The sequence below is a fragment of the Somniosus microcephalus genome, chromosome 4 (assembly GCF_052327205.1).
Source record: "Somniosus microcephalus isolate GS21.2 chromosome 4, FLI_Smic_1.0, whole genome shotgun sequence".
Taxonomy (NCBI): Eukaryota; Metazoa; Chordata; class Chondrichthyes; order Squaliformes; family Somniosidae; genus Somniosus; species Somniosus microcephalus.
Window position 1 is genome coordinate 306,959,865 of NC_140990.1, and position 12,786 is coordinate 306,972,650.

Below are 12,786 nucleotides of genomic sequence, written 5' to 3' on the forward strand. Positions count from 1 at the left end.
AGAGATATTTGAGGGAGTGCGCAATTGAGAGGAATTAGTTTTATGTTCCTAGGTATTAGCTACAAAGTGAAATCATTTGGGGGAATTATTTCTAATGGCAGTCAAAAATAGCAACCCCCACGCAAAATTCACTGTCGCTTTATAAATGTTGTGCCCTGCTAACCTGAGCTAGAATGTCTGACTATTGTGTTTTTGTATGTCTTTGGAAACTTTCCAATAACTTTTTTGTAAACTTTCTAAAAGGGCTGTACGGAGAGGTTTGTCTCTAGTCCTGAAGAGGTAATGGACGTTATTGACGAAGGCAAGGCTAACCGCCATGTAGCTGTCACCAGTAAGTAACTGGTTCATTCACATCCAGTAACCTTTACATGGGTTCGGGGGCTTTGTAGGATCTGTTGAAGTTTCAGCATTTAAATTTGGCTACGAAAGTTTTAGAAGTTCTTTCCTATTCATAGCTTCTTGTACAATATACCCTATAGAGACTGATTTGTTTTAGAAAGGATGAAGGCCAAATCTTTCTGTGATCTCTCCTCTTTTTAATCATTTTATCTCCGAGAACTGTAGTAGAATTTGTAAATCAAAAATATGTAATTAGTTGAAAGTTTTTTTTGTTATTACCTGCCCTAAGTCTCCCTTGCTGGTTCTGTTACTTTTCCTCTCCCTCTGTAAATTTACTGTGACTTTTCATCTAAGGCTTCTTAGATGACAGGTAGTCAAGATACTAATGAGCAAGCATTGATGTTATTTCCTCATAGACTGTAAGTAATAAGCAATTTATTAGACCGCGCCTTACACCTGTTGATTTGGAAATTCTTTGATCCCTTTTCTGGTTGTAAATAGCGAGATATAAAGCATCGAGTAGAAAGTTTCTTGAAACAGAATTCTATGAAGTCAGGGCAAAAAGGTTGAGGGAATGTTGGTGTGCAGGAGAGAATAATCAGTAGTAACCTTGTTTAAGTCAAGTAAGATGACCCACTGATGTGGAGAAGCGTGGTGAATTCTTTATTTTGTATTATTACATGAAGATAAGTTGTACTGATTGAATTAAGTGGGACTGATCGTAACTGTTCTTCAGTATGTTCACCTTACTGTGGGGGGAGAAAGGCAACTTATCAATTAGTGTCATGCCTCATCTCACCAAGTGTTTGAGTTAACTGTCTTCAGAGAGAGTGAACAATCATACATGAAAAGACCCGGACATCCAATTTAGATCCATGGGGAATACCATTGTACAAGTAGATATAGGGCAGTGTGAGTCAACTAATTAAAAATAAGGTGCTCAGATTGCTTCATGAGTAACTGATACCAACTGAACCCAAGAATGTATCAATGCCACACCCAAATTTGAACAACTTCCCCAACCCGGGGTACCGAGACCATGTGTGCACCACGACTGCCATCCTGGCTGAGATCATTTAAATCAGAAGATTCAAGACCTGTTGATGTCTGTAACTTGAGATATACATGAATTAATGGGAACGTGGTTTTAAATGTTGCACCCACCCACTCCCCCCGCCCCAGAGCTCCAGGATATGAATTGGGCAGCTCATGAAGACAAAAAGCTCAGACACCTCTGATGCAAAGCATACCTATTGTGATAGTGGATTATTACTCAAAGCAATGAGTTTTGCTCTGATGATCACACTTGGGACATTTTCCTGCTAGGAACTGTTCACAAAGCAATCCAGGATGCTCGCCTTAATGCCAAATGCTCAATTGTTTAAAAAAAGCACGCATGCTTGAGCAGCATTAACGGCAACTAAGTGAAAAGCAGAGTAACTGTCACTTTGCTTGTACTAGATAGTTGCTGCTGGAGGCTGTGCTTTAATGCAAGCATGGGTTACTCCCCAAGTTGCCAGAGGAAAAAGCACCAGTTGTGGCAAACAGAAGTGGTTGTTGTTGTTGGCAGTGTCCGTTCCGATGGGCCACCATTTTCCTCAGGCCATGAGTCAGGCTGAGTTCTCAACCGGCCTGTACAGGGATGCAGTTTTTGCAGGGTCACAACCAGAAACCTAAAACTGCGATTGTGATTTTAAACAACTGCACCTTACCTTGCTCCTGCTTCCATGTTGTTACTGGTGCTCTTCAGCTTAAAGGGGGCAGGCACCAAAACATTTCCCGTGGAATATAAATGTGCCATGCATTCCTTTTCATTCAGTTCCCAACACAGTGGGTGTGTGGCGATTGTTGCTGGTTTACTGATGCTGATTGTCACTTCATAGAATCATAGAATCTTACAGCACAGAAGGAGGCCATTCGGCCCATCACGTTTGTGCCGGCTGTTTTGAAAGAGCCGTCCAATTCGTCCCACTCCCTTGTTCTTTCCCCATAGCCCTGCAACTTTCTCCCCTTCATGTATTTATCCAATTAACTTTTGAATCTCACTTGACAGGGAACAGTTAAACAAGTACACAGTTGACTCTTCTAATTAACTTCCTTTTTTGTCTATACAGACATGAATGAACACAGTTCTCGAAGCCACAGCATCTTCCTCATTAACATTAAACAGGAGAACGTGGAAACCGAGAAGAAACTCTGTGGAAAACTGTACCTCGTAGATTTAGCTGGCAGTGAAAAGGTGAAGGATACCTGTTTTTGGATGTTTAGTTATGGTGCAGTGATCCTGGTTTAACCACCAACCCTGAAGAGAAATCAAAGCTACATGACCCCCGCCCCATTTAGTTTAATGAAGTTAATAATGGTACTCAATAAGATGCACACCAAAATATTTTTTTCTTTGTTGTAATACGATTAGTCTAAAATTTAAATAGTAGGTTGTTAAACAGAATTGAAAGCAATCATTCTGCTCCTGCCCTCGGAACCATTGCTGTGTGACTCGAACAAACGTGATTCATTTTGTGATCTCTTTACTATAAGTGATACCACAGACAATACATGCAAAAAATCTTGGCTTTTTTGGGGGAATGTTTACATTTTTAACGTTGACTTGTAACTTTTTAACAAAAGCAATTGTGAGTTGTGTAGCTTTAACATTTTGATCGACTGAGTGATCTGTGCTATGGAAAAACCTAATTTATACAGTTGTACTTTTTTTCCCCCCACGATCATTCCACGGTGACTTTAGCCATTGTACTGTACCATCATTCAGATGACCTTGTACTCGGTAGCTTTCCTTTGTGAAATTCCAGGGAATGTTTCAAATCAGAGCCCCAAAAAAAAATCAAATTTCAAACCTGTTTATCTACATTAAGGCTCGTCACAAATTTCACGTTTGAGCATTTCCCAGCGGGTCATTTTGTTGCGCCTCCCTTTGCCTAATTTTGCCCATTCCCTTAGCTGATCCCTGTACTAAATTTGCCGATCTCAGAGATGAGGTTGCTAAAATTGACCTTAATGTTCCTGGGCTAGGAATGGGAAAAGACAGCCAGGATTCTTGCACCTTATCACATCCAGTAACTTGTGCTGCAAAATGTGCAGGTGTGAGGTCTGGATCAGTTTGGCTGACTCGCAATGCCCAAAGCTGCAATTAGGGTTGCATCTGTTACTTTGATTTTATTCAAACCATTTTCATTCCCAATGATGTGAATTGCCTTAAGCTCAGCTGTATTATAGAAAGGGTGAAGCTATATATTGAATAAATGGAAAGGGTTAACAAAAAAATAGCTGAAAAGCATTTTGATTCTGAGTTTTAAAAAAAATATTTAGGCTTTTCTTGACTAGACTCAATCCAATCACTTTGATACATCTGTGCAAGAAAGATGTAAGCTAGTTAGTTAGAACATCTTCATGCCAAACTGTCTGTCATGTATCTGTTCACTGTAGGTCAGCAAAACTGGAGCTGAAGGATCTGTCCTTGATGAAGCTAAAAATATCAATAAGTCTCTTTCTGCTCTGGGGAATGTGATTTCTGCTCTGGCTGAGGGAACTGTAAGTATTATGATTCACAGAATTCCCTGTTTGCCTTGTATTTACACTGATTTTACCACAAGCTAATATTTATTCAACTACATCACATTTGAATGATACCATCTGATTGGCAAGGAAGGATTGATGATGCATTGATGCCATAATGATGTGATGGATAACTGAATTGAATCCCATGCACTGTAGAGGGGGAGAACTGTCTAACCACATAACTTTGAAGGGATGCATATAAACCTGTACACCGTTTCAACCTTGTAGTTGAACAATATGATTATCAAATAGTGAAAACATGAATGAGTATATTATTGCATACTACAACTATCAAAAAAGTGCCATAAACCCAGCAAACATGTCATTAATGGACTGTGGGTCAATTCAGTGATCACAAGTGGCTTAAGTATAGAGCTTTTATCAAACCATACAACACGGGGATAATTTTGCATGGCTCCACTTCTATTATGCCAGATGTAAGTGGGTTCAACGATAAAGCTATGACACTATAACCCTGATAACTAACTCGCATTTGTTGCTATGAAATTATGCCTTATATACGTTCCTTGCCTTTAAATTTGCCGAGGAGATGATCCTATGACTGTTGTATACTTACCTGTCTATAGCCTATCCTTCAATTATTTGTGTAATTGGAAGAGAAGACCTAGACTGGGCTGATCTTGGAGAAGTCAGTCTTAGTTTGGGCCCAGTATGCTATATGAAGAGATTCCAGATTATAAAGCACACGATGCACTTAGCACGGGGTTTTAATAAACCTGCTTTGTTTGAGGAAGGGGTGTAGCATTAAAGGAGGGACTGTGTTCTAAGAAAATGTTACAATGACAGATGCCTTATAAATCGGTGTCTTTCTTTACTTATCTCATTTAATTTCCATGTGCATTCAATTTGCAACAAAAAGTACACAAAAGCATCATGATTGCTTTAGACTCAGTAATTCTGTTATTGTGCAAATGATTTTTTTTGGGGAACTTGTCATCTTCGCTAATCAATTTGAGCCTAGTTCTATTATCTTTCTTTGTATAAGAACCCTTTTCACAGCCCAATTTAAAGTGAATAGTGCTAATTTAACCCCTGTCATTCAAAAGATGCTCATCTATCCCTGTTCCCTATCCTCGTCTCCACAGAAGTGCATATAAGGCGTAATTTCATAGAAACGAGCATGAGTCAGATAATGAAGGTATTGTGTCATAGCTCTATTGCTAACCCCACTTACATCTGGCAATGCTCCACGACAGAAGTGGAGCCTTGAAAAAATACAATTGCACTGATTTGAGATGCTTAGGATGAACCATATTTGTGGGCATTTTCAGGCTTCAGTTTGTAAACTTACATTTCTGGATCAGTATTGTGTGGATCTTGGGTCACTTACTTAATATAAATAAGATCCTGGACTGGCCTCCCAATGGTTCGGTAAGGTTTGCCCAGCGAGTCAAACAGATCAGGAAAGTCCCAAGTTAGATTTCAAATTTATGCTGTTAGCTGATCTAAATCAGTAAGGTCCCTAGAGTTGGTCTCAACATCCTGGGTTAGGAAGTGGAAAGTTGCCCAAATTTTCCTTTTCCTGTTTGCTATCTGCTGGAAGTGCATATGTGGTGGTTAGGTGATGATGGGACTGGGCTTGGCTATGACACCTCCTGTGGTGAGTAGCATGTCGTCGCTTGCTGTCAAGGCACACACATAGGCAATGGGCCACTCGGGAAATGTACTGGAGGACGTCCTATGCCGATGAAGTTGGACCCCAGCAAGGAGTTAACGTCATCAGGAAAGCAGGGGGAGAACATTTGGGAGAAGGGAAAAAATAACGGCTAGAGATGCGAAAACCAGTGATTGTTGGAAATTATTGAAACCAAGAACAAAAACTGCTGGAAATATATAATCAGTTAGTCGACATCTGAAAAAGAAATGTTAAAAGAAGTGAATGCTAAATAGATACATGGAATATAATTTTGTCTCTTTTCTTAAGGCTAAAGAGATCAAGGGATATGGGGAGAAGGCAGGGACAGGGTACTGAATTTGGATGATCAGCCATGATCTCATTGAATGGCGGAGCAGGCTTGAGAGGCCGAATGGCCTACTCCTGCTCCTATCTTCTATGTTTCCCTATTTCCAATACAGCCCCCCCCCAAGTCATATAATATTTCCCAGCATAAAGTTGTGCAAATGAATGACCTGACTGGCTTCCTAGCATCTGGCACAAAGATATTTATTTCCTTCCTCCATTTCTCTCTCTCTACCCCAAAATAAAAATCTTAGATTTCAACTTTTAGCAGAAAATTGAATGAAAGCCCAAAGAGTGACACATTTGAGACATTAAAAATATTTATTTAATTCCACAAGATCAAAACTGTACCAGTGGCCAATTGCTGATAACACCAAGTTAACATTTTGCAATATCAAATCCAGTTGTCTTTCATGTTTACCTATAACTGAAGGGGAAAATTTTGCAGGGCTTTGGAGAAGTGCAGGGGAGTGGGACTCATTGGATAGCTCTTTCAAAGAACCACCACATGCATGATGGGCCGAATGGCCTGCTCGGTGCTGTATTATTCTATGATTCTATTAATATATTTTCTTTATTTGTAGAAAACACACGTTCCGTACCGCGACAGTAAAATGACTCGAATTCTCCAGGATTCCCTCGGTGGGAACTGCCGCACTACCATAATTATCTGTTGCTCACCCTCCAGTTTTAACGATGCTGAATCAAAAACCACCCTTATGTTTGGCCAGAGGTAGGAGTCTCATCTAAACTGGCTTATCGTGCTTAGAATAAGTTCACAAGAGAGTGACAACTAATTAAGCGTGACCGTAGGCTCATTTATCTGAGGTACGCCTTTACTAAATTGCTAGCAACTTAGCTAACGATAGTTTTACCAGTTCTTTTGTATAAATTAACCTGTTTATTTAAAAAGAATCAGAATTTTGTGCAGAGATTCCATTTTACTTGTGGGCTTTTGATCTATGAGTGGACTGGTCCAGTTTTATAAGATATAAGCATGTTGCATGGACTTCAGTCACATTCGTTTGTTAGAGAAGCAAATGAAAAGATTTTGGATGTGAATATTGACTATTCAAAGTTTCTAATCAATGTCAAAGTTCTTAACAGCAAAGCTAATCAAATACTCGGATCTGTCTTGAGGGCATTTGACCATAAGTCAAAGGAAATTATTCTAACTTTGTACAGATCAGTGCGTGGTCATATTTGGAACAGTGTCTGCAATTATGCCCGCAAGACAGTTCCGAGTATTTGGTTAGCTTTGATGCTAAGACCTTTGACATTGATTAGAAACTTTGAATAAGAAATTATGGGTATCCTGGCTTCAAAAGCACACCATGCATTGGAGAGGGTTTAGAAAAGAGTCACCAGAGTGATTTCAGGACTTAGAACTCTTAGGGGGAAAAATTCCGTATCGCCCCATTTGGGGCGCCATTATTGGCGGTGCGCAAAGTTTAGCGCCTGGCGCTAATTATCACCTCTGACAGCAAACTTGGCTTTTATTGCCCCTGGAGGTGATTGGAGCGCTAAATCAGGCGCTACACACCTCTCTTAAGGCGCTAAGGCCGAGGAGCAAGGTGCTACCTCAGAGGGCGGGCGAAGCTCATGTGATGTCAGTCAGCAATGGAACACAGACACAATGGCACCGGACAGTTCTTAAAGGGGTGGGTTGATCTTGCTCTCCATCCACACCCTGCTCATTGCAGCCTTGAATCTCAGCCTGGAGAGACTTGTACATCAAATCTGCTGGAAAGAACAATGGAGAGGCCCAGGGAAAGAGCTCACAGTGCAGCCCCCACAGTCTCTTCTAAATCGATACAAGGAAGGGCAAATCAAAATGAACCTGCAAAGTGCTGCTCAGTACCCTAAACTCCTTTACACAGTGTTGAATCTCTCCAGAAGTCTCTCTCTCTCTCTCAGAATGCGTGATGCAAAAATGTCACGAACAAAAAAAGGCAGGAAGCGGTCGCCTTTAAATAGCGCTCCCCCAGTCCCTTTCTGACTGCAGAACGTACCCCTCAACCTGTCGTTGCTAGCGGCAGGCGGTAAGGCAGGGGGCGCCACTCAATATCCAGTCCGGGGCGTTGCGCACTCGACTGACATCACGATCTGCTGGCGCAGGAGATCATGGCGGTAGTGTTTACCGCCGCCACAAAATGTCTAGTTAATTTCGCGAGAGGCGCAGATATCGCCGCGCCCGGGCGCTAGTTGGTTTGTGCCCCACTTGGCACCCTCTTAAGGCGCTAACGGGAGGCGCAGCCAACTGAATTTTTCCCCCTTAGTCATTAAGAGGAGCTGAGCATATTTTCATCGTATGAAGTAGATTGAGGAAGCATTATCCAAGTCAAGGACAGCCAAAAAGGATCTGTTAAAGGCAAGTTGCGTTGGACAAATTTAATAGTTTTTTGAACAAATGACTGATTGGATAGATAAAGGGAATACAAATGAGGGTTGGTGGTCATTAGTCTCATACAATGACCCAGAAATTCGGGTCTCCACGGGTGAGTACGCACGGGGTACTCGCCCGTAGGCCCAATGGAAGTGCCGGTTTCCTGCATGCACTGCGCATGCGTGGGAAACCGGCACTTCGTTCCCCTGAAAGCAGGGGTTAAGGGGTCGAACGCGTGCGCAGGAGAGGCTGCACGTGCGCAGGAGAGGCTGCACGTGCGCATCGAACTTAGGTTTTTTTTGCAGGTTTTCCCGGGAAGGTAAGTCTCCAGAAGTTACACATATAAAAAGCAGGCGTAAGGCCTGCTTTTTACAAGGTAAGTGGTGAATTAATTAAAATTAAAACATTTTTTCCGCAGGTTTATTATTTTTAAATACTTTAAAGCAAGGTAAGTTTATTTTTAGCCGTTAGAAAATAAAATTATTTTTTTCAAAAATTTAAATTATTGTTTAAAAGTTATTTCGTGTAATTTATAGTTTATTTAAAAAATGTGATGTTTTAAAAAAAATTATTTGAAGATTTAGTGATGTTTTGGGGCCCGTGGTATTTATAAGTTTTGACAGCTCTTCCTGTCAAACTTATGAATGGAGCATTCCCTGCTCCGATTGGCTCCCCATGGCCCCTGGGATACGCAAGCACTGCACACCGGCAGTTGGAGCAGGCCCAGGATCGGAATTCCACGGGGGCCCACAGCTCAACGGCCGGCGCGCACCTGCGGGAAGCCCCCGACCCGAATTTCTGGGCCATTATATCCTTGACTCCTTTCAGGAGGGAATTTCTAATGCCTGATCAGTAAACATGAATTACCTAACTCTTCAGCAATATTGGTCAGTTACTATCTGTCCTGGCTTCCCAGTTGCAGTTCACAACTGATTATCAAGATTATTGAATTTTCCATTTTATTGGCTGGTCCATTATGCAGGTGTTAATCTGCAAGTTTTAACAGACCAATTGAAATCTGTAAGATTATATGTTACGTAACTATCTTTGAACTGCTGAAAAATCTAAACTATCATTTCGTTAACCATTCAATGCCATACCAACAATAATTTCGAGGTTCAGAAGAAGTAAAATCCGCTTCCCCCACAGACTCCCTTCCGAATGTGATTCGAGGTTATAGTAGTACATACAGACCAAGATACTCTAATAGTGGTTTCTATACTACAGGTAATTGAGCTGGGGAAAGGAAGGCGGGGGGTAGTCAGGCTGGAGAGCACTGCTTGTGAAGAACTGCAGGCCAGGTGAACAGTGGCGATGTAGGGATGATAAATTCTGGAGTTTTTTTGTCATGACCCTTGGGGTCGTGGATTAATTATGTGGAACTTTCCCTCAGGTGATTTAAATAGGTAGAACCGAGTCTGTGCTAAGGTAGCTGGGACATTCTTTGTGAACAGAGTGCGCTCGATGGGCCAAATGGCCTTTCCTTGAGCAATGCTTTCTTGTGTCACTGGTTGTTTTCTTGAGAGGATGGGTGAACTCCACCTCCCATGGTGTCAGTTGGTCACGCTTAGTTGGAAAGTGAGGACGTGGTATTGGGCAGTTCATCAGGAAGATAGTATGTTTGTTTACAGTGAGATTACCTTACATGTACACGGATGCAATTTTTTTTTAAATTCTTTCTTTTGACTTTTGCCGATATGTGCAATGTATAATTCCGTATGATGATGTATTTGCGTTTGAGAAGAAAAAAGTTTTGTTAGCCTTTTGATTTGTTTTCACTGAAGCAGAATGGCCAGGAAAGGTAACAAACACTATGTAAATCGCTCTTTATAAATATCTGCTTCTAATAGAGCCAAGACCATCAAGAATACTGCGTCTGTCAACCTGGAGTTGACGGCAGAAGAATGGAAGAAGAAATATGAGAAGGAAAAAGAGAAAAACAAGTCCCTGAAGAATGCTCTCCAGCATCTGGAGATGGAACTAAACAGATGGAGAAATGGTAATTAATCAAAGCTGAATCTAATACAAGACTATAAACCGTTAAGTAGAGTGCAATGGGTGGGGAATTAGAGAGCAAGTATGGAATTTACTATGGCCTTAACCAAAATCTATATATTTATTATTGACTCATAAAAGTATCGTGTTTTTTGTGCTGCACTCCTGACATCCGAATATGTACATGGAAGTGAATCTGACGTGCTTTTGTGAAGATGCACATAGGTGTGTTTCAACACTGAAATGTCCACAGTCATCCCTGTATTGCTGACACAGCTCCCCAGTACAGCTTGCTTATGTCAAAGCTCCACTGTTCCCACAGATCCAACACAGTAACTACGGCCGCGATTTTCTCAGTGGTGTCGGGATGAGGGTGGGTCAGCTGGTTTCTGGTTTTCAGTCCCACCCCCCCCGCAGCCTCCGCTCTGCAGACGTGATTTTTGCTTGATTGACCTTGTTAAGCCCGGCCAATTAACAGGAAGCGGGGCTGATGACGTCATTTGATGACGCATCATCTGCCGGTTTCCTTAAAGGGACCATGCACAATTTTATTTTGACAGTTGATTTTTCAGTGTTTGACAGCATTGAGGTGCTGAAAACACTGACAATCACTGCACAAAGGTGAACTCTTGCACCCAGGCTCTCCAATTACTCTCTCCATATGCAGGGAGGTTCTCTTCCCTTCCAAGGGCGGAAGAGACCTCCCCAGGACACCAACTTACCTTGCACCTTCACCCAACCCTCTCTATCTACTTTATCACTTCCCCATCTCACTAGCCACCCCTCACACTCACCCTCATTCTGCTGCAAGCATACCAACTAACAACACACAAGGGTGGGCACTTGAGAGGTTTAGCCAATGTCCATGTGAAGTTTTTGGTAATGTGTTGTCATACAGTGAAATCTCTTTTTCAAAAAGTGCCCCTTATTAGACAGATCTGAGTGTACATTGAGAAGTGTCTTACTGGGTTCCAGTGATTGTTCAGTCATAACTCCACCCCGCCCCCCGCCCCACTATAGTGATGTGTGTGCATGGAATGGCATGGACATTAAAGGGATGCTTCCCGGTGCTGGTGTGGGATGGTGTCAACCTGGCGCATCATGTGGCAGACAGGGTTTACAGCATCAAGTGAAGAAAGTCTAGCCATGGTGATGCCATCGCTGTCAGGGGCTGATGCCCTGTGTCCAGTGCAGCATTAGGTGATGGCAGCGAAGGTTGATGATGAGGTTGGTGATGTTGGTGTTGGGGATGATTGTGGAAGGATTCGGAGGACCAAGGTGTGATTGTTTCATTGTCCCCGATGTCACTGGAATAGATGGCAGCTGCAGGTGAGATGAGAGAAGCGATCTGTCACTGGTGAGAGAGGTTCTCCCAATGAGGTGGCACTGGACATAAAGTTGGATTTAAAAGCTTGTAAGCTAAAGAAATCTGTATATGTATTAAAAATGCAGTAACCAACATTTTCTTTGCTCTGAAACTCACCATGTGCAACATGGCATCCTTGACACCACTTCTGCAGCTGTCATCTTTTCACAAACATCAGACCAGACTCACAGCACGCCACACTTACTTGGCGTGTTGTCCGGACGTCGTAAAACCCGACCCAGAAGCTGGAAAATCGAAAAAGACGCTGAAAATTGCTCACAAATACCTGTTAATAGGCAGTTAATTGCCTTTAATCCATTTCCTGCCGCTAGGTGTTGGGGTCCATTCGCAAATCGGGGACCCAACACTTGGGAAGGCTGTGTGGAGGCGGGATGGCGGCGAGTTCGGAACCTGCCGTCAATCAAAATGACTTTAACCTCTAATCCGCCTCCAAACCCGCCCTCTGAACGCCGGCTAAATCGCGGCCTACAAGTTCAGTGCCTTAATGAGTTGGTCTTGAATTCTTAAAACCTTTATTCATTGTGTAATACATTTTAGAAACATAGAAACATAGAAGATAGGAGCAGGAGTAGGCCATTCGGCCCCTCGAGCCTGTTCCGCCATTCAGTGCGATCATGGCTGATCATCCAAATTCAGTACCCGGTCCCTGCTTTCTCCCCATACCCCTTGATCCCTTTAGCCTTAAGAAATATATCCAACTCCTTCTTGAATATATTTAATGTATTGGCCTCTACTGCCTTCTGTGGTAGAGAATTCCACAGGTTCACCACTCTCTGGGTGAAGAAATTTCTCCTCATTTCTGTCCTAAATGGCCTACCCCTTATCCTTAGACTGTGACCCCTGGTTCTGGACTCCCCGACCATCAGGAACATCCTTCCTGCATCTAGTCCGTCCAGTCCTGTCAGAATTTTATAAGTTTCAATGAGATCCCCTCTCATTCTTCTAAACTCCTGCGAGTACAAGCCCAATCGACCCAATCTCTCCTCATACGTCATTCCTGCCATCCCAGGTATCAGCCTGGTGAATCTTCGCTGAACTCCTTCCATGGCAAGAACATCCTTCCTCAGATAAGGCGACCAAAACTGCACACAATACTCAAGGTGTGGTCTCACCAATGCCCTG

The 12,786-nt window shown here is 42.4% G+C and overlaps 1 protein-coding gene across 2 annotated transcripts in view; it reads left to right on the forward strand.

The window, feature by feature from the left end:
• The window catches only part of kif5c (kinesin family member 5C), a 235,563-nt gene that overhangs the window by 133,592 nt on the left and 89,185 nt on the right, over nucleotides 1-12,786 (forward strand). For both annotated transcript variants that reach the window (XM_085986689.1, XM_085986690.1), the window contains exons 7-11: nucleotides 244-331; nucleotides 2,454-2,578; nucleotides 3,784-3,888; nucleotides 6,481-6,629; nucleotides 10,133-10,281. In XM_085986689.1, coding sequence (XP_085842815.1) covers nucleotides 244-331; nucleotides 2,454-2,578; nucleotides 3,784-3,888; nucleotides 6,481-6,629; nucleotides 10,133-10,281 — 616 coding nt within the window. The remainder of the gene's footprint in view (nucleotides 1-243; nucleotides 332-2,453; nucleotides 2,579-3,783; nucleotides 3,889-6,480; nucleotides 6,630-10,132; nucleotides 10,282-12,786) is intronic.